The sequence below is a fragment of the Astyanax mexicanus genome, chromosome 25 (assembly GCF_023375975.1).
Source record: "Astyanax mexicanus isolate ESR-SI-001 chromosome 25, AstMex3_surface, whole genome shotgun sequence".
Classification (NCBI taxonomy): Eukaryota; Metazoa; Chordata; class Actinopteri; order Characiformes; family Acestrorhamphidae; genus Astyanax; species Astyanax mexicanus.
In genome coordinates this window covers 8,894,247-8,915,220 of record NC_064432.1, presented here as the reverse complement: position 1 = coordinate 8,915,220, position 20,974 = coordinate 8,894,247, and the positions used below count along the sequence as shown (strand labels likewise).

At 40.8% G+C, this 20,974-nt stretch overlaps 2 protein-coding genes across 2 annotated transcripts; both read right to left on the bottom strand.

Annotated features, from left to right (window-relative positions):
- Positions 1 to 1,788: 1,788 nt before the first annotated feature.
- LOC125787874 (protein ZBED8-like) lies at positions 1,789 to 6,764 on the bottom strand. The gene is made up of 2 exons (XM_049472688.1): positions 6,593 to 6,764; positions 1,789 to 3,242 (listed from the first exon to the last, which is right to left on the bottom strand). The coding sequence occupies exons 1-2, from the start codon at positions 6,762 to 6,764 to the stop codon at positions 1,789 to 1,791; spliced, it is 1,626 nt and encodes a 541-aa protein (XP_049328645.1).
- A 4,654-nt stretch (positions 6,765 to 11,418) lies between these two features.
- On the bottom strand, positions 11,419 to 16,240 carry LOC103028431 (CD209 antigen-like protein C). Its single transcript, XM_049472687.1, has 5 exons — positions 16,011 to 16,240; positions 12,505 to 12,807; positions 11,992 to 12,134; positions 11,658 to 11,764; positions 11,419 to 11,557 (listed from the first exon to the last, which is right to left on the bottom strand). The coding sequence occupies exons 1-5, from the start codon at positions 16,180 to 16,182 to the stop codon at positions 11,419 to 11,421; spliced, it is 864 nt and encodes a 287-aa protein (XP_049328644.1). The 5' UTR covers positions 16,183 to 16,240.
- Positions 16,241 to 20,974: the final 4,734 nt, after the last annotated feature.

Sequence of the window (20,974 nt, the reverse complement as noted above, 5' to 3'; positions counted from 1 at the left end):
ACCTTCAAATAGCTCCTTACGAGTACAACACGTTGTAGCTTTAATGTAACTCCATAGTGTAACAATGTGGAATGATTTAGTGGCACAACTCTGTACCAGTTTAACCTGAAACCAGTGTTAGAATGATGTTCCTAATAAAGTGATTAAGAACTGCAATTAATCACTAACCCAGTTCAGAAAACCTTCTGTGGAGCCCGTCTCTCTCTGCAGTCAGGTTGGTGTTACTGGTCTGTAACTGGTCTCTCTCTGCAGTCAGCTTGGTGTAACTGGTCTGTAACTGGTCTCTCTCTGCAGTCAGGTGGTTGAACTGGATCCACAGCACTGTGATGGCAGTCAGCAGGAGAACACACAGCAGACCCAGACCCACTGCAGCCAGTCTGTAGCGTCTGCTTCCTGCAGAGCGACTCTCTATGAGGAAACACAGATACATGAACTTTACTCATAGAAACAGCAAGTACACTGTTATTGGATAGCATTATGTAAACTGATCATGAAGGGTTGTCTCAGGGAACAGCTTGGGCCCACACCTGTATAAGTGGTGAACCTGAACACTGGTCAGTGTGCTCATGACAAGGTGGTGTAAATTATGGGAGTTGGAGTGAGGTCTAATTGTAGTGCAGATGAATGGGACATTCCATATCTGAAGCTGTTTACAGACATTTAACATTCCTCAGTCCACAGTGTCACGTGTGTGCAGAGAATACATCAAAAAACGCTGCAGAGCTATAATGCTCTTTTAAGTTTGTTTGGGTGTGGTGGAGGGCAACTTGTGTGCCTCTCTACTGCTTCCTGATTATCAGATCCACAGGGGTGCACGCCTTTCCCCTTACAGAAAAAAAATAAATAAACTGTATAATTTAACAAGTTATCAAGTTCACCTTCCTCACACCAACATTTCACTGGTTTCTGACACAAGAAACCCTATTGGCTGAAATTCTTTCTTTTGTAGGCTTTTCTTAACCATGCACTGACACTGATACTGGTGTCTGATACACATGTTTCAGCACCACACACACACACACACATACACACACATACACATTCTTACTCCACTACCATACATGTGTCACTGCTGTCAAGTACACTTTTATCAGTATGAGATACCTGAGTTTACTGAGAACTTCCCAAGAACCTGTGATTTACTGATATTCTCTACAACAGTGGTTCCCAACCTTTTTCTTCAGGGACCCCCCCCCCCCCCCCCAAAAAAAAAAAAATTTATACACTTACGTCTTTTACATTTATTACTTTAATACATTTCAATAATTCACCCTAAAATGAACTTCATTATAACATTGCCTGCTCAAACAATACAGACCAATAAGAAAAACTTTGAAATTAGGCTTTTACATAAACTTAAGAAAATAGGCTATTTGTAAAACACATGTCTCTTCAAAAGTAATATAGGCCTACTTCCATATGAAAGAAGCAACAACAAAGAAAATGAGGAATAACTTATAAAATAAAATAAAAATAAATAAAATAAAAATATTATCAGAAAAACAGAATTTCACTGTTTTTCCTTCTTCACCTATTCATTTACCTATTGGAAACACTTCGGCAGGCAACAACACAAACTGAGTAGGCCTAATAATTTGTAATATTACCACAGTATTAATTTCACTGTTTTTTTTATCTCCTTGTTATTTGACTGTTGTAAACACAACTTAACCCAGGCAACAACACAAAAAATGAGGAACGTATGATATTACCAATTTCAGTTTTTTTTTTTTTTTTATCTCGTTTTCATTTGACTGTAAACACAACCTAAGCCAGGCAACCTAGCTTTTAATGAGAGCTCTGCCACTGTATTTCTTTAGCCAGTGATTCGATGTCTGGCGTGACTTTGGTAACAGCCAAACGAAAGTCGCTGTGCACATCCAGTCTGTTGCGTGCCTTTGTTTTGATGGTGACCAGAGCGCTGAAAGCCGTCTCTGACAGGTACGTTGTGGCGAATGGCAAGATTAATCTGGTGATCGCATGATTAGCAAGCCTAGGAGCGACACCTGGTCCTTTTGCCAAACAAAACTGCTTGAATCCATGCTCATCATAGAACCGCTTGCAGACGGAATTGGACTTTATATCCATGAGCTCATCCTCTGCCTGGAGGTGCTCCACATCATCTTCCTTTGCGAGAAATGGGTCCATCACCCATGCGTCTTTTGAGACAAGTTCATGAATATCCGAAAAGCGAGAGTGCATCTCTTCTTGAAGTCGATCCATGTGGCAGGCGAATTGTGTCGTCAAAGCATCAGGTAACACCCCGTCTGATTGTTGTAGTAACAAAGGAAAATGTTGTAGGTCCCCCTTTTTCAGTTTATTTCTTCTGAACTCCACTTTGCGCACAAACGCATCCACTGTTTCTTTGCACTCAATGACGGTTCCGTCTGCGCCCTGCATACGTTTGTTCGCCTCGTTGTACAGACTGAATATATCAGCAAGATATGCAGTCTTGATTAGAAACTCGTCTTTCATTTCGTCTGCTAATTTCTGGTTGTGAACGGCCAAGAATTCCTGTATTTGGTCTTTCAGTTCCATGAATCGCGTCAGCACTTTCCCCCGGGAAAGCCAGCGAACTTCGGTGTGAAGTAGGAGTGTCTGGTGCGTCTCGTCCTCACACAGCTGTGCAAAGATTCTTCTGTTGACCGGACAAGCTTTTATAAAGTTCACTATTTTGACCACAGTCTTTAATGTTTCGTTCAGGTCTTCGCAGAGATGTTTGCCTGCCAGTGCGTGCCTGTGTACCATGCAGTGAAACACCAAGCAGTGCGGGGCCTTCTCTTTCAAACGGCTATTGAAGCCCTTATTTTTCCCCATCATTGAGGCAGCTCCATCAGTGCAGCATGCCACTATATTTTTGTAGGGTATGTTGTGGCTTGTGATGTACGTGTCAACTGCACTGAAAATATCCTCTCCTCTTGGGGTGGATTTCAGATTGACAGACATAAGAATGTCCTGTTTTACCTCGGTCCCCTCGATGTATTGTGCGTAAACAATGAGGATTGCTTCCTCGGCCACAGTGGTGATTTCATCCAGCTGGATGGAAAAGGGACTGGTCTTCAGTTTTTCGACTAGTGTGTTCTCGACGTTCCCTGCCATTCTGTCGATTCTGTCTTTCACTGTGTTGTTGGACAGTGGAACAATCTTAAATTTGTTAGCCACCTGAGGTCCACACATTCTCTCGGCCATTTTAATGCACGCAGGTTTAATCAGTGTCTCGCCAATGGTGTGTGGCTTTTTGTCTTTGGCAATTAGGAGAGAACATTCAAAAGATGCAATCGTTGCCTGCCTGTGGTCGCTGCCAGCCCTCAACAAGCTGTCTTTAATGTTCTGTGGCCTGTTAGCAACAAGAAGCTCTTTTTTTCTTAGAAAAAACTCCTTCGGTTTTCCCACCGTCTCCGGATGTTTTGTGGTCTGGTGTCGCTTTAACTTGCATGGCTTCAAACTTTCGTTCGCTAGTTTGTCACGGCAAAATATACATTCAGCTCGAACTTTATCCATTGCTTCTATGAATCCATACTCTATAAAACTTTCTTGGTACCCCCTCTTTGACCTTTTCTTTTTGACACATTCCTCCTCTGTCTCTCCTACCTGTGGCGTAGCCATCTTTCCCTCCCTCAGGCCTACTCAGTAAGTCACAATGCAACAGCGCCCGCACGAGAGGGAGTCACGTGGTACGCTCTGTTTCCTGCGAAAACTCATTTTAGTTATCATTTTATTTCTCCGACTCGGAGATGGAGTGCATATAGCGCCAGATTATGATTACTGCATTACTCCAGTGACAGATGCTTTAGCAAACAAGTACGAAGCACTGGAACACCATTAAAAATATAAATATATTATTTGAAACGGAAAAATTTAAAATACACTTAAAACTAAAAACATTATTTGAAAGGGAGGATTATAAAATGCACTTAAAACAAAAAATATATATTATTTGAAAGGGTGAATTATAAAAAACACATAAAACGAATTATATTATTTGAAGGGAGAATTAGAAAATGCGTTTAAAACGAAAAATATTATTTGAAAAGGAGAATTATAAAATGCACTTAAAACTAAAAATATTATTTGAAAGGGGGAATTAGAAAATAGACTTTAAAAAATGTTATTTAAAAGAGAGAATTAGAAAATACACAAATTAAAAACAACGTTTATTATTAGACCAATAGGCATCCACATGCTGCAGCATTTCCCACCACCAGCGGAGTTTCATACAATGTTTTTATTTTTTTTTTTTACATGAGGAATGAATAATAATAACTATAATAATAATACATAATAATAATAACATCGTATGGAGCTCCAGCGGCCTGAAATGCTGCAGTGCGCGGCGTTATTCAGCGCGAAGATTCACAGACTCGATCTTGAAGCTCTTCTCTGGATTACTCCTGGGTGCTGCGGTGGAAGCTTGAATGATGTGCTGAATATTTATTATTATTTTATTGTTATTTTTTTAAATCCTGAAGACATCGCGTATAGAAAGCCATACTGCCTGCTGACCGGAGTCAGAAAGCAGAAATGCTTCTGCCATAGACGAAACCGGCAGCGTCGTCTTATACAACTATTAGTCTTCGTTCAAAAACAGAATAAATGTTTAATGTAGCACTTAAATTTTGTTGCTTCTATGCATATATTTAATTATTTAATAATTTTATAATTAAATGCTTTGTCATTTATTCAACATGGGCTATATATGGTATTAAAATTAAACCCCTCAAAATCAAGAGGTCTTCGCGACCCTCCGTGAATCTTTGGCGACCCATAGGTTGGGAACCACTGCTATAGTGTATCTGTATTTCATACAATATCAGTAGTGCAATAAAAGAGAAGGTGTGTAGTTTGAGAAATGGGACGTAGCTGCCATCTCCTGGTTAAAATATTAATTTATCTGTCCTGTTGTTGAGACGTGGGTCTCTGCAGCTCGGAGTTGTGGGCGTGTCGAAAGGTGGTCGTCTATTGGTCTATTGGAGCTGGTGTGTCAGCGTGGCCGCCATTTTAGAGTCGGCAACCATGCGCCCCCCTGTGGATTTATTTACACTGAGGAAGGAGTTTAATAAACCTATAGACCGTTTCAGATGAATATTCATGAGCGTAGGAAGTGACGTAGCTGTTCCTGGGACACCTCCGTTTAGCGGTAAACAGCGTTCAAAACAGTGGACGTAATTTAATTTAAACCTTCCCTTACACACTGTTCCACAGCCACAATAACTGCTGCAACATGACTGCAAACTTCACCTAATCTGAGAGTCACAAACATTGAAAATCAGGTCATTAAGAAGCAGATTTTCAAATTGTTCTTCAAACAAGTAAACTATGGAGGACCAAAAATTACATAAGTATAAATAAATAAATGCACATATAAATAAATATATAATTAAATAAATGAATAAATAAATAAATGTTGAAATAAAAAAATACATGCATAAATAATTGTATACAATTATTTATGCATGTATTTTTTTATTTCAACATTTATTTATTTATTCATTTATTTATTTACCTATACAATTATTTATTTTTTCATTCATTTATTTTAACATTTCTACATTTATTTATTCATTTATTTCCACATTTCCACATATTTATTCATTTATTTATTTACCTATACAATTATTTATACGTGCATTTATTTATGTATATATTTATTTATTTCAACATTTATATATTTATTAATTCATTTATTTATTTCTACATTTATTGCATTTATTTATTTATACTTATGTCCTTTTTGGTTCTCCATAGTAAATACGCGTGCTTTCGTTTTTCACACTGCTAACCTGCCATGCAGTTACAGTGTCCGCTCACAACTTCTCCCTCCTTCTGAGCTACAAACCATGCAGAGTGCGTGTTGGATAGCGTTTGACTTGCTACAACTTCACCATACACTCTAGTGATGCCTTTTCTTCTATAGGAACAAATATTCCCAACTTTTCCACTAAGAAGGTAATTATATGCGTCCAAAGTGCGGTACGCTTTCACTGCCTCCCTGGTGTAAACACACTCCGTTTCAGCAAGGTAGTGATACACATCTGGGTAGGTCACTTCCCTCTTCAATCCTTATCAAAATGATCAGGAGAAGAGGTTTGATCATTAATTATTCATTTCTGACCATAGCGTGTTTGCTCTGTGTTCTGGAGATTTGCGAAATATGCGTTCGTCATTTTGACAGCTGAATATTTGAAAACAGCTCCACCGCAAGCATCGAAGGAACAGACATGTGCAGTAGCTTTGCTAGTGTTTTCCCTCATCGAAACGGTCTATAATAATCACAACTCTACCAAATTTTCACACGTTTTTTTTTTTTTTTTTTTTTTACAAACAGCAGAGATGTAGTAATGATTCAGGACGCTGTGACACATTACAAATACGTGCTTTCATGCTTAAATAATTTATATTATGCTCTTTAACAAAGACAGACATATGGTATGGCATAGTAATAAGTGCATATATATATATATATATATATATATATATATATATATATATATATATATATATAGAGAGAGAGAGAGAGAGAGAGAGAGAGAGAGATTCTATAGAGTACAGCTCAGTCTTTTACTATTATACAAAATTCAATTAGTAATGGTACCTGCTTTTTGTCTCTTCAGGATCCTCATCATGTTGGCGTCCTCCACCTCAGTGTCAGGGTCGAAGCCTCTGATAGCGTCTGAACTCTCATATATAACCACCGTTATCTCGTCTCGATCTGCTCTGTTCAGCTCCTCAAATCCAACTACATCATCATAAACACTCAGAGACATGTCTAATCTCTAAAAGACTGAAACACTGAATTACTGCGTCTCTGTAGAAACACTACAGCAGTGCTGCACCGCTCACCTACTTTAACTACAAAAGTGGTTTTAATAAAAGGAAGTGCCCAAGTGCCATCAAATATATACAGTTTCCTGTCTGAGCTGAAGGTGAAGCTGATCTTAATCTCTCATACACTACTACATTTATGAGATTACCAAATAATCTGAATAAAATTTCTTTATGTATGTTTACATGTGTTTATATTTCCATGCATGGTTCTGAACATCCAGGTGACTGGAATGGAAAAAACTGGAGGCAATAAGAGGTTCCGTCCCAAGGCTATTAAAGCAGCCCAGGTCAGCAGAGCTTTCCCTATGGTGGAGTTGGCAGGAACTGAAGGACCTCTGCTTGTACATCGGTACTGGACTGATAATGACATTATGGATGCAGCCTCTGGCCAATCCGACCCAACAATTCGGAGAAAGAAAGTTAAGTGAACTTGAGGACTTTATGTCATGTCTTGTCGCCCAACCTTGAACGAAATGCGGGCAGACATGTTGGATTACAACATGTTGACGATGGTAGAGCAAGGAGGGGTCAAGGCAGTGGCAGAGGCACTGGGAGAGATAGATTTGCTGGCAATTGGCCAGCTTCCCAGCCAAGCCAGCAGCAGCAACAAGTCTTCGAAGAAGGAGAAGACTGGACTAACCGATGCTACACCTGTGGAAAATATGAACATTTTGCTTGGAACTGCCAAGATCAGGCCCAGGGCTCCGGAAAGACAACCGACTAGTATGTCAAATGATCTCCCTGGCCAGAAGTAGATGCACCGTCCCATGGAAGGATCTTGGTCCATGGGCTTAACGGGTGGCCAGGGCTAAAGATTGGGTGAACACGGAGTGCCCTGACATGCAGTACAGGGCCTCCACCAGAACATGGAGGCACCCCTTTAATTACCATTTGAGGGCAGAGCCCACTGTGGAGCTTTTTTGGCCAGCTCCACTCATGCAGGCAGCCTCACCAACAGAAGAAGAGGAACAAGACCTAGTTTCACTTCCTCCTCAGCGGTGGGCCACTAGCAAGCATGATGTGGGTCTAATAAAAGATTGTGAACCAGTGTCTATTTCACCAAAGTCTTCCTATAGGACTAGACAAGCTCAGTATCCTTTAAAACCTGAGGCAATCGAAGGCATTGGACCCGTGTTTCCAGCTCTCCTTGAGGCAGGGGTCATAGTGCCATGCCCAGATTCACCAATCCGAACACCAATCTTCCCAGTAACAAAACCCGGCTATCAAAGGCTTATGCACCTGGAATCTATAATCTCACTCAAAATATTTCTAAAATCTATAATCTCACTCAAATTTTTTGTTCATCCTGCCTAATTTCTGCCCAAAACACACACAGACAGACCAAACCACGGTCTGACATACCAGTGGGACACCCCCCACCCACAGAACCAGTTCAACACTGGCAGATAAACTTCATAGAGCTTACACCAGCTGATAGGAAAAAAAGTTTCTCTTGGTCTTGCAGGTGTATGTTCAGCAAATGGATTGAAGCTTTCCCTACAGGTACACAGAATGGAGTAGCAGTAGCCAAGCTTTTCCTACAGGAAACTATCCCAAGATGGGGTCTGCCTTAACGAATCTCAAGCTAAAGTGGCACGACAAACTGGGTTAAATTGGGTTAAGGTATTGCCTTTGGTTTTGAGGTAGAGCAGGACCAAAATCCAAGCCAGAACATGCCTGAGCGCTCTTGAGATTGTTTTTGGCAGACCACCAAATGTAGAGATAGGGCCCCCGCCCCTCGATAATCACCTCCTTGACCACCCACTTGTAACACATTTTGTCGATCTCCACGACACACTCTCTTTTGTGTCTAAACAGGTGGAAGCAGCACTTCCGGAAGGAGCCGACCAGGCTTTCCACGAGATCCCGCCAGGGGAGCTGGGTGCTGGTGAAGGACCACACCAAGTCCTCCTAACCACCCACACGGCGGTAAAGACAGAGGGAAGAGGCACTTGCGTTCACCACACACTCCAAGCAACCTAGTATAGGGACCACACTCGTTTAAGGTATCCTCAAGCCTGACAGGTGTAGGACGAGTGCAATAGGGCGTGCTCGCACTCCAAATAACGAAGGGTCAAGAAAAGGCTAAGGTTACCTGCCCCGAGGTGTGGAAACCAGGGATTCTAGGCAAATCTGTATGGCCTGGATCACTCCCTAAGAAACAACTCCAGCATGCGGATCATCATACTTCTTGCCTGCCTGGGTTCCTCGCTAGGAGCCTGGGAGGCCGCTGAAAAACAGTGCCAAGGGAACAAGGCCTGCAAGGTGACAGTGGTGACGGCAAACGCCGTCCACCCAGACAAACACTGCTTGGTGTCTCATTCATTGCTATCCCATGGATTCCCACCCACCCCCACCTAGATAACACCACAGCTGTTCCACTGATACAGAATAGGTCAGACTGTGAACTGAATCCGGGGCTAGAACATATGTTGAATTTTTCCCAAGAATATTTGCTAACAGGACAGCTGCCCCAATGGTATAGAAGCTTTCAAGCCTCTAAGCCTCATCGCCCGGATTGTCACCCATCGGGACCCAGGATTAATCCAAAGAAGCTACTATGTGCTTGGTTCCTTGTATTTTTAACTGCATTTCAGCAATACTTACACGTTCACTCACTGCTCAGTACCAGCTGTTACAGGTGAATTAAGAAGATGACAGCTTCCTCTCTGTGGAAAGAGGAAGTGAGAGTAGTGGCAGACAGCCTAGGCCCTTTTCTTAGACAGGAAAACAGTTGTTGTTGAACTCAAACTATGTGTTGCGGTAGAAATAGTAAATGTGTTGAGTGCGATTGCAATATAAGGGAAGTCTATGATATATCTCTGAATGCTGATTCATGTTTGTAACCATGAAAGGATGCTGAGGGAAGATATAAAAAAAACTGCTACTCAGCTCACAGAGCTCAGAGCTGGGAATCACAGACCTTTGTATCTCTGTGTATCTAACTCTCAATAAAGCTTGTTACTCATTTCGACATACGACTCAGAGGTTTGATTTTATTCTGTCTATCAACAATTTTCACCACAAGTGTAAATAATATTAAACTAGAATTATATACATACTGTACTATATATACTATATAGAGTTTTATATACTGGTCTAAGCTAGGGTGACCAGATGTCCTCTTTTTCCCGGACATGTCCTACTTTTGAGACCTACAAAAATGTTCCGGGGGGGGATTTCAAAATCGTCCAGGATTTTGTTTGACTGCCCACTGTACAGTGCATTGTGATTAGAATTGCCACGCCGTTCCATTCCACTCCATCCCAGGTTTCTCTGTATCGCAAATTAGTCACGCCCTTCTCCTCAAATCTATCTACTTTGCATTGTGTGTGTGAAGAAGAAAGCGTGGGCTTGCCATTCTACCCCCTAGTGTTTACAAGCGAAAGCACGTGTGTGTCCAATGGTTCTACACCTTTTCTCTGGGTGGTACTTTCAGTGTTGAGCATCAGACCAAGAGAGCAGGCTTGTGACAGAGAAACCGAGGGACAGACTGAGCAGGAATGTGTAGCACATAAACAGGTAGTAACGTTAGTAAAGTAAAGTGTAAAAAATTTAAAAGTAATATTAGCAAAAGGTATGCCCACACTGAATAGGAGTAAAACAGTGTCAAATGCTTTTAAGACATAGTTGCATTGCATGAATTCATAAAGCAGCCCTGTTTGTAGCCTGATACAAATGCATGTTATAGCTGTTTAAAGGAGGAAGTACCTTTAAGCTGAAGAATTAGAACTGAACTGTTATATTAGAGAAATTCAGAAAATACCAAAAAAAAAAAAAAAAAGGTGTCCTCCTTTTCAGAAACCCAAATCTGGTCACCCTAATCTGAGCTAAATCATTAAAGAAATCCACAGTTATGATCAGTATTTGCTCAGAGTTTCATAATCCTGTCAGGATCTTCAGTCAGGATTAGAAACAGGTTGAGTTTGGGTGTGACGTCATGATTAACCCACTAGAGGGAGCCAATCAGCAGCTTAAATTCTGCATCTGAGGCTGTGAGGCTGATCAGTGATTTACAGTCTGCAGTAAAATTACAGATTAAAATATTTTATTAATATTTGTGGTGTCTCTGGACAGGTCTGAAAAAATAAAGGAGTAATTTATTGTAAAAAAATAATTAACAGTAAAATATTGTGGAATTAAATACAGATTAGAGGGTGAATGGTTTGTGCTGCTTCTGTGCTAAATGTGTGTGCCCCCTGTTAATTAGCTTGTGTATAATTGGATGCTAATTTACTTGTTGTTGGAAGTTATACAGGTTTAAAGGGTTTAAACTAAAGCAGAGCGCTAAAGAGTGCATTTACATTCAGTAGCTGCATCATCAGCAGCAGCCGGAGTCAGAGCGAGGCCAGTTGGCTGTGTGTGTGTCAGCACAGCTGTTTCTTGGCTGATGTATAAGAGCTGGTGCTGTTTTCTGAGTGTGTTGACTGCCTAGTGATTGTTTAAAAAAATTGGGTAAAATTTAGAATACATTTTTCTAAATCTACAAGTTCTGTTGTTGTGCACTTAGAGTGTGTGCCTTTGCACGTCTGTGTCAGCAGTTTAAAGTAACTGAATGCATACATTAATGCATTACATTACAATACAGACTCTTTATATTCTCTTTTCACAGATCCAAATCAACTGCTGATTACAGGGATAATCAGCCCAGTTCTTCACAGGATCAGACAAAAAGCCGTAAAAAACACAGTCCTCATTTCCGTGATTATTGGGTTGTCCAAGTCTCCAGAACCTATCAGAGAGAAGGAGAGTATCAGAGTGTTTATCAGAGCAGTGAGGAGTGAGAGTCAGTAACTGCATCATGATCAGAGTTCAGTTCAGGAGTCTCTTACCCAGTGATCAGTTCTGATCCGTCCACCCATTTCCAGACCCCCTCTGTTTCACCGTCACTCAGACCAATCCAAACCCACTGACCTTTTCTCAATGTGTTAATGAAGACCTGTTGAAGTACAATAACTGTTTACACATTTCCAACAACCCAGACGTCTCTCACACACACACACACACACACGATGATTTCAGCATTTTAGACTATTCCATAAGAACCAGAACTGTTCCACAGATTTCTATGATTATTGCACAGATATTTCACTAACAGAAATATTTAAACAATGTAGACCCCCCCCTCTCTCTCTCTCTCTCTCTCTCTCTCTCTCTCTCTCTCACCTGTTCTTCTCTGCTGTTGATGATCACCAGGTCTGATCCTCTCTTTCTGCAGTCGTTTCTGCTCTCAGTCCAGTTCTTCCTCTCAGTAGAGACGTAGTAAAGACTGGAGCTGAAGTAGATCCACCCGTCTCTAACTGCTTTATCTATGGATGAAACACAAAAGCAATGCATTATGAGAAAACACCTGTGGTCACTTCTAGGTCAAGATGTCTTGATGCTCTTCACAGTAAAATACTTTTTAACTCTTTTCTCTGGTTTATATGATTACGACTCTGACAGATGTGAAACAGAGCTGCCAGAAAGAAATGAGACACAAACGTGTGAGTTAACCTGAAAGAACGTACATTTCAGACTTTACAGGTAAGATACAGATTTAATGGAACATTTTACGGTAGTGATGTACGGTTATGGTTTCAGTGCAAACAACACTGATAAAAATTTGGAAGTTTGGAAGATAAAACTGTTAGACTGGTGTTCCTAATAAAGTGATTAAGAAGTGTAAGAATTACTAACCCAGTTCAGAACACCTTCTCGGGAGATCATCTCTCTCTGCCTGTAACTGGTCTCTCTCTGCAGTCAGGTTGGTGTTACTGGTCTGTAACTGGTCTCTCTCTGCAGTCAGGTTGGTGTTACTGGTCTGTAACTGGTCTCTCTCTGCAGTCAGGTTGGTGTAACTGGTCTGTAACTGGTCTCTCTCTGCAGTCAGGTGGTTGAACTGGATCCACAGCACTGTGATGGCAGTCAGCAGGAGAACACACAGCAGACCCAGACCCACTGCAGCCAGTCTGTAGCGTCTGCTTCCTGCAGAGCGACTCTCTATGAGGAAACACAGATACAAGAACTTTACTCATAGAAATAATAAGTACACTGAGTTGACAAAAGTCATGGGACAGCAATATGTAAATTGATAATGAAGGGTTGCCTCAGGGAAGAGCTTAGGTACACCCACACTTGTATAAGTTGTAAAGCTGAACACTGATCAGTGTGCTCATGGCAAGGTGAAATTAATTATGGGAGTTCAGATGAAGTCTGATAGTAGTGCAGATGGACGAAAACAACATTCACTTTCTGAAACTGTATGCAGATATTTAACATTCTTCAGTCCACAGTGTCACGTCGAGGTGAGGGGAGTCTGGAAAGGACAAGGGATGGATAGAACTGGAGGAGGGACAAGTATGGCATCACATCAGTGTCAAAAGTTATTTCGAACTTCATTTTACTCCTTTTCAAGTGTTTTTTTTTTCATCTTGAATTTACAGCTGTCCTTTACATTATGTGCATTGCCTGGGGCTGCTCCTTTTGCTCCAGTGAAAGTTTCGCGTCTAAGTGTAGAAAAGGGGGGGTTTGACAGTTTAGTGGCGGGGTCAGGGTCATCTCCCTCATCATCAAATGCTGTTGGCTGATAGCTCCAGGTTTTGTGATAGACGGCTTACTACCAATAGTCTGTTTCAGAAAGTAAAGATGGAGGAGGGTGAAAAAAGGACAGCAGGAGAGTTAATTTCTGTGATGGTCAATAAATGAAAGTTCAACGAGACTTTTATCAGAATCCCCCTCAAGCGGGACCCTTACAGCCAGGTTTGTGATTCCTGCAACCAACAAAATATGAACCCTCAGCAACCAGGAAGCAGAGTTTCAGTCCAGAAAAATCCAGAAAAAAAAGGATTCCTTTGGTTTTAATAAAGGTGGCATGTCTTTTCTGCTATGCTAGCTATTCTACCGTGATAATCTTTCCACCAAATGGAAGGTAGGAATAACCTCTGATAATTAAGGGCATTATATAACAGCTGTTCACTTTCTTCAAACCATTAGGTGTGTCTGTCTAATTTGCAAACTGCAGAAGGTTTAATTCTGTTATGTTTTTGCTTGGGGCATCCAAATGCCTTGAAACAACCCTGGATGGAGACAGCACTGAGAACATGGGGGACAGTCAGGTGGTTGAACTGGATCCACAGCACTGTGATTGTAGTCAGCAGGAGAACACACAGCAGACCCAGACCATCTGCAGTCAGCCAGGTCTTGCGGCCCTGCAGCACCATCAGTCTTGGTGGAGATAGGGCTGTTTGAAGGGCAACAACTGCTGCCCCAAGTGCCTGCACAATGCCATTGGCCACATGTGCAACCATTTTTCTGCCCCCCAACAGCCCCTGTGAACATGTGGCCGCATCCCAGTAATCACAGGAGAGTGGACCAGGACAGGACATTCATTACCTCATCACATTTGCCTCTAGCTTTCAGCTCCAGAGACCAGACACCAGACTGAAATCTTAGAAGAGGGTAGTGCAACAGGGAAAAGCGAGAGATTTCACAGCACATATTGGAGTGCATGTGTCTCTCAATGAAATGTAACTCCCCAACAACCGCTGCACTCATGCAGCCCCAGACCATGGCATTCCCACCACCATGCTTGACTGTAGGCTTGAGATACTTATTTTTGTACTCCTTACTTGATTGCAGCCACACATGCTTGAGACCATTTGACCAACCAAATGAATTAATCTTGGTCTCATCCGACCACAGGATATGGTTCCAGTAATTCATGTCCTTTGTTGACATGTATTCAGCAAACTGTTTGCAAGCTTTCTTCTGTACAGACTTCAGAAGAGGTTTTCTTCTGGGGTGACAACCAATTTGATGTACTGTGCAGCATAAGATCTGAGCACTGACAGGCTGAACCCCCACTTCTTCAATCTCTGCAGCAAAGCTGACAGCACTCCTACACCTATCTTTCAAAGACGACAACATTAGGACATGACGCTTCTTTGGATGACCAACGCGAGGTCTGTTCTGAGTGGACCTTGCTCTTTTAAAATGCTGGATGATTTTGGCCACTGGGCTGCAGCTCAGCTTCAGGTTAGCCTTGGCCATCTTTAGTGCAACAATTTGTCTTTTAAGATCCTCAGAGAGTTCTTTGCCATGAGGTGCCATGTTGAAACTTTCAGTGACCAGTATGAGAGAGTGTGAGAGCTGTATTACCAAATTGAACACACCTGCTCCCTGTGCACACCTGAGACCTAGTAACACTAATGAGTCGAATGATTTTTTGGAGGGAAAATGACAATTAGTGCTAAATTTGGACATTTCTGGTGTAGTCTCTTAGGGGTGTACTCACTTGTGTTGCCGGTACTTTAGACTTGCTATAGAATGGCTGTATATTGAGTTATTTTGAAGGAAGTATAAATTAACACTGTTATATAAGCTACCCACAGACTATTTTTCATTGTTTCAAAGAGTCCTTTTGTCAGTGTTGTCCCATTAAAAGATATATTTAAATATCTGCAGAAATGTGAGGAGTGTACTCACTTTCCTGATACACAGTATAAGCTAGGACTATTTCATTTTCACTGCAGCGCCCTCTCAGGTTCAACTGTGCTATAGGTGAGGATGATGTGTCAGCATACTTTGGTACACAGATACATCATAATGTGCAGATCAGTCAATCAATAATTCCACCCCCTGCATCTCACCGCTATCAGAGGCAAACTGCTGCAGCTCTGCCAATCAGCTCTTCCTCCTGCCCTGTCTCTAAACCCATACATCACCCAGTACCCCTCCCAAACAACCCCTTACATTTTTTAGCCTTTTCCAAATTTGAGTCACCTAAAATCAGGTGGTTTAGCCCTGTAAGTTTATTTGGGTGTGGTGGAGGGCAACTTAACTTAATGCAATAAACGTACATTTGAGTTTAGTGAGTCTCTGTGTTTGTGTCTCTCTCTACTACTTCCTGTTTATCAGGTCTGAAGGGGTGCATGCTTATCCCCATACAGTACAAAATAAACAATGCTAAAGTATATAATTTAACAAGTTAATAGAGTCTTACTTTCTAACACCCACATTTCACTGGCTTCTGACCTAAGAAGGCCTCTTGGTTGGAAACTTTTCTTTTGTAGGCTTTTCTTAACCAAGCAGTAACACTGGTGTCCGATACACTTCCTCCAGCATCACACACTCTTAGACCACTACCATACATGTGTAACTGCTGTCAAGTACACTTATCAGTAATCAGTAATTAGTAATGGTACCTGCTTGTTGTGTCTTCAGGATCCTCATTGTGTTGGTGTCCTCCATCTCTGTGTTGGGGTCATGACCTCTAACAGCATCTGCACTCTCGTAGATATCCTCCACCATCTCCACTTTATCTCCTCTGTTCATCTCCTCAGATCCAATCACATCATCATAAACACTCAGAGACATGTCTAATCTCTAAAAGACTGAAACACTGAATTACTGCGTCTCTGTAGAAACACTACAGCAGTGCTGCACCTCTCGGCTACTTTAACTACAATAAAGGGAGTGCCCAAGTGTCATCAACAATGTACAGTTTCCTGTATATAGCTGTCTGAGCTGAAGGTGTGAAAACAGCAGAGCTCTCCTGCTCTTTATTAAAGCTGATCTTATTCTCTCATACACGACTACATTTATGAGATTACAATATAATCTGAGTATAACTTCTTTATGTATGTTTATATGTGTATATTCCATGCACAGTTCTGAAAGTACAGTACATGCATCTCTCAACATTTCTAATGAGTGTTTTATCCACTGTTTCTCACACTGATCAGCAGCAGCAGTTTGATTCTCTCTCATAGATGAACTGAAGACATCAACTGTTCCATTCAGAAAACTGAGAGAAACATATTCACTAAACTGAGCTCTGAAAATCCAGTATTTGCTCAGAGTTTCATAATCCTGTCAGGATCTTCAGTCTGGATTAGAAACAGGTTGAGTTTGGGTGTGACGTCATGATAAATCCACTAGAGGGAGCCAATCAGCAGCTTAATGCTGAGGCTGTGAGGCACTCTAGTGACATAATGCACTCAAGTGCTCTACTGGCTGCATTTTTGAAGGGAAAAAGTGTTGAAAAATGCTAAATAACGACTGGACAGGAATCACCCCTAAAAATATCTGATTGGCTGGAGTTTTGGCACAAATTTTACAGCTTTTTAAAAAAAATATTCAGCAGGTTTAAGTTTAGTTTTTACATAAATATCAATAATATGATATTTGAGAATTTAACGTTTTAATGTTTGCAATGAGTAAAAGTCCACTTATTGATTTTCATTCCTCCTTATTTAATTCACTAAAAGTATGAAAAATTAATAGAAAACAATTTAATTGCACGCTTCTCACTCATTTATCAACTCTCTTAAGGTGCGTTCACATTGGTTTTTTTTTACTCTGCTTTCTGCTCTGTTCGTCGCTCTGATGGACGCTGGCCAGTTGTGGTTGTGCTGTGCTGCTGTTGACGTCGTGCGTCGCCTGCGTTAGAGCACTTTGCTTTTTTTGTTTTTAAAGAGAAACTTTATTGATCATTAATATTCATTGCATACATAGAAAAACATTACATGATAATATATAAACATTTACATAAATCACACAATAATACAAAAAATCAACAAATAAAAATACTAAATATACTTACTTCCTAAAATTGTAAAAAGTCCCATGCATTGCTTTTATTATTTTGACAGTCCAATGTCCTTCTCCTTTTTAATTCTGAAATAATATGTTTAAAAACACAATCACTGGACACGAATTGCTGGTCAATTGTCATTCTGCAGCGAGTTTTCCACAGTTTACTTTTTGCAAAACATGTGACCAACCAAGTGATGTCTTTCTGATGTTAAGAGTATGTTTTGAAATATCCCATAGGCTACAGATTTAAAATTAATAGAGATGCTAATTGTTTGTAATTTTTCCCACACATCTTTAGATCTATAACACACCACAAGAAAGTGTTCTAGAGTTTCATCCTCTTGACATTGAGGCATTGGGCATTTTACTGTTTTTACAACAACAACAAAAACTCCACTTTACAACCGACCTAACTGGCAGCCTTCTGAGATCAGCCAATTTATTAGTCTCTTAATTTTTCAGAGAGGTTTTTACTAAAAATGTTTTAATCCGATTTCCGATATCCAATTAATATTTAAAGATTTATGTTTATTTATAAAAATTAAAGTACAATATTTTACAGATTATGAGAAAGCTTTTTTCCCCAATTAGAGATATTACCCACCCATTCAGCTTGCCTATGGATGCCACTTTCGATTATTTTACATGCAGCGATTTTTGTTTTGATACCCAAATCTACTGCACCTAGACCACCAAGAAAATAATTTCTCCTTTAGTAACGTCTCTTGTCGTACTCCAGACAAAGTTACAGCAAATTGTATTTATTTTTTTAACCCAAAATTCGTTTAAAGGAAAAATACAGGACAGAAAATACATTTTAGTTTTAATCAGAAATATTTTGGTTTTAAATCTTAAATTACGCGCCTTAAGGTGCTTACACACTGCACGCGGTAGGAGCGGCGCGGTACGCTGACCCCCATAGGATTCAATAGTGTCTAGAGCGGTAGAGCGGTGCGTCGCTGCCGCGGAGCAGAGCGGAAAGCGGCGCGTTTCCCCGCCCATAACCACGCCTCCACCGCGCTACCGCTTACCGCGGGCAAAGTTCAACATGGTTCAACTTTGACCTCGCGGCAAGCGGTACCGCGGTGAGAACGCGTGACGTGAACTCACGCGACCAGGTACATTTTGTAGTCCAAACAAGCAAAAAGCATGGGCGAGCGACTGATTTTAACTGTTAGCGAATTCCCTGAGCTGTACAACACGTCCCTGCATACATACAGAGATACCAGGAGAAAGGATCTTATATGGCAGCACATCTCCTCTTTATTTGGTTATCCAGATATTTTTGGCTAGAGTTACTAAATTTGGTGGTCAGTGTGGTCCACTAGCTAACTGCCAGTATCAGAACCAGAGCCCATTTTTCTGTAAAGCTGCTTTGTGACAACAATTTTTAAACCATATGCTATATTTTGTTCTTAACATTCATTGCACAGTCCAAATGAAAAGCTTATGTTTATTAACCTATGCTTTAATACTACTGTATATGATTACTGAGTATATGTTTATAGGTTCTGAGCTGTATCCAAAGTGGCATACTATAGCCTATACAACACAATATAAAAACAAAAAGTAACTGGTTGCAATTTACAATGTAATATAACATAAATAGCTTAAATATAATAATATTAATAATAATAACAATAATAATAATAATAATAATAATAATAATAATAATAATAATAATAATAATAATTAAATACAAAATTAATCCGGTGTTTATTTTAATACTGATGATACACTCTATGGCTTAAACCAAACACATGAGCTCCTATGTCATTTTAGCAAGATTCACCACGACATTGTACACTATACTGCACTTGATAGCAACACTTGATGCTGTTAATGATATATTTTGGCTAAAATGAATAAATTCAATAAATTGCAATTATCTGATATTGTATTAAGATGTTACTGTAATAATAAAGTGAGACATAGTGTTCATACTTATCATTTTATTGGTATATATACACAACATTTATTATTATTTTTTATTTTTTTTATTTGTTAGATGTGGGGAAATGTAAGGCAGCCTGGAAAGCACTGCGGGACAGATATTTAAAAGAAAGGAGGCTCCTCAGGGAGAAGAAGAGTGGAGCTGGTGCAGAAGAGAAAAGTCGCTGGTGTTATTTCACAGTCATGAGCTTCTTGGAGCTTCATGTTAGAGAAAGAGCTACAAGTTCCAACATGTCACTGTCCGAGCCTCCATCACTGTCAAAGCCTCCATCAATGTCAGAGCCCCCATCCATGTCCGAGCCCCCATCCATGTCCGAGCCCCCATCAGTGTCTGAACCCCCATCAGTGTCTGAGCCCCACACCAAACCCTTTCCCAGTCCCTTCATGAGCCCACACCCCAAACCTTTTCCCAGTCCCTGTCATCAACATTGTCCAAGCCCCCCTGTCAGTCCTCATCCCAGTCTTTGTCACAGTCTGATCCCCCATGCCAGTTCACTCTGCAGGCTACCCCAGAAGTGGAAATGGGGGGTCCACCCACAACCCAGTCCTTCATCCAGTCCTTGCCTCCATCCCAGTCCCTGTTGCAGTCCCAGTCCTCTCATCAGTCTAGCGCAGGAATGTCAATAGGCGGTCAATCCACATCTCGGGCTCCACAGAGCACTGGAAAGAGAAGGAGGAGGCAAGACCAGGGACAACTGGACAGTTTTGAGAGCAGTATAATGTCTGCCATCCAGCAAACTATGGATGAGGAAGAGCTCTTTCTCCTGAGCCTGGCTCCTCGCCTTCGGAATCTAACAGGAGAAAAAAGAAGTCAGGTGAAACTTGATATCCCGACTACTTTACACAGGGCTGAGTTTTCAGGATGATTTTTTTTATACTTGAGAAACAATATGTACTGTACTGTCTATGTAGTACATGGTGTGTTTAGTTTTTTTTTTTTTAAATATGCACCAAAGCCACCTCTTCTGTTCTTACCTTGAGTGTTGTTTTGGATCTGGAGTGTTAAAGATGTGAAGGATGAAATCTCATTTATTCAAGCTGATCTGTTATTAAACAATAGCACTATCCAGACTGTTACAGAACATTAAATAAATGTTACATGAGTTAATAACTATATAGTCTTTGTGGTATTTGAAGGAATGACTTAAGGTTAGAGTTCAATATAACCTATACTTTACATACTTACTTGGATGGGTAGATATCATTGAATGCAAATAAAAAAATGCTTTTTTATGAATAAGGAAGTGGCTCTTAAAGAGCCTTTTATTGGTAATAAGCACAGCAGCAGGTGTGGGTTGCATTGACATCAGGCCTCGGGGTCCCAGGGCATCGCGCCAGCAGCCGAGCAGAAGTAGGTGGTGAAGGCCTCCCGGCTAGCAATGGCTTCCTGTGTGGCATTATTAGTGCCCACCCTCCTTGCAGGTTGCAGAGCTGGGGCATCTTCTGATGAGCCAGGAGGTTCTACTGGGGTGTTCCATCTTTGAAGGTTGTGTAGAACCACTGTTGCTTTAACAATGGCATCTACAATTTCAGGGCTCACCCCAATCACTCTTTGGTAGATCCTCCACTGTGCAGTCAGGATACCAAAGGCGTTTTCCACTACTCTTCTTGCACGTGA

Bases quoted from the DNA above. Each gene is read 5' to 3' on its own strand.
- LOC125787874 (XM_049472688.1), bottom strand. From the start codon at position 6,764: ATGTCTCTGAGTGTTTATGATGATGTAGTTGGATTTGAGGAGCTGAAC. The intron at 3,243-6,592 runs GTACCATTACTA...TAATTGCCAAAG, and splicing joins CCTGAAGAGACAAAAAGCAG to ACAAAAAGCCACACACCATT.
- LOC103028431 (XM_049472687.1), bottom strand. From the start codon at position 16,182: ATGTCTCTGAGTGTTTATGATGATGTGATTGGATCTGAGGAGATGAAC. The intron at 12,808-16,010 runs GTACCATTACTA...GTTTCCTCATAG, and splicing joins CCTGAAGACACAACAAGCAG to AGAGTCGCTCTGCAGGAAGC. The intron at 12,135-12,504 runs GTTAGTAATTCT...TTTCATCCATAG, and splicing joins GAGAAGGTGTTCTGAACTGG to ATAAAGCAGTTAGAGACGGG.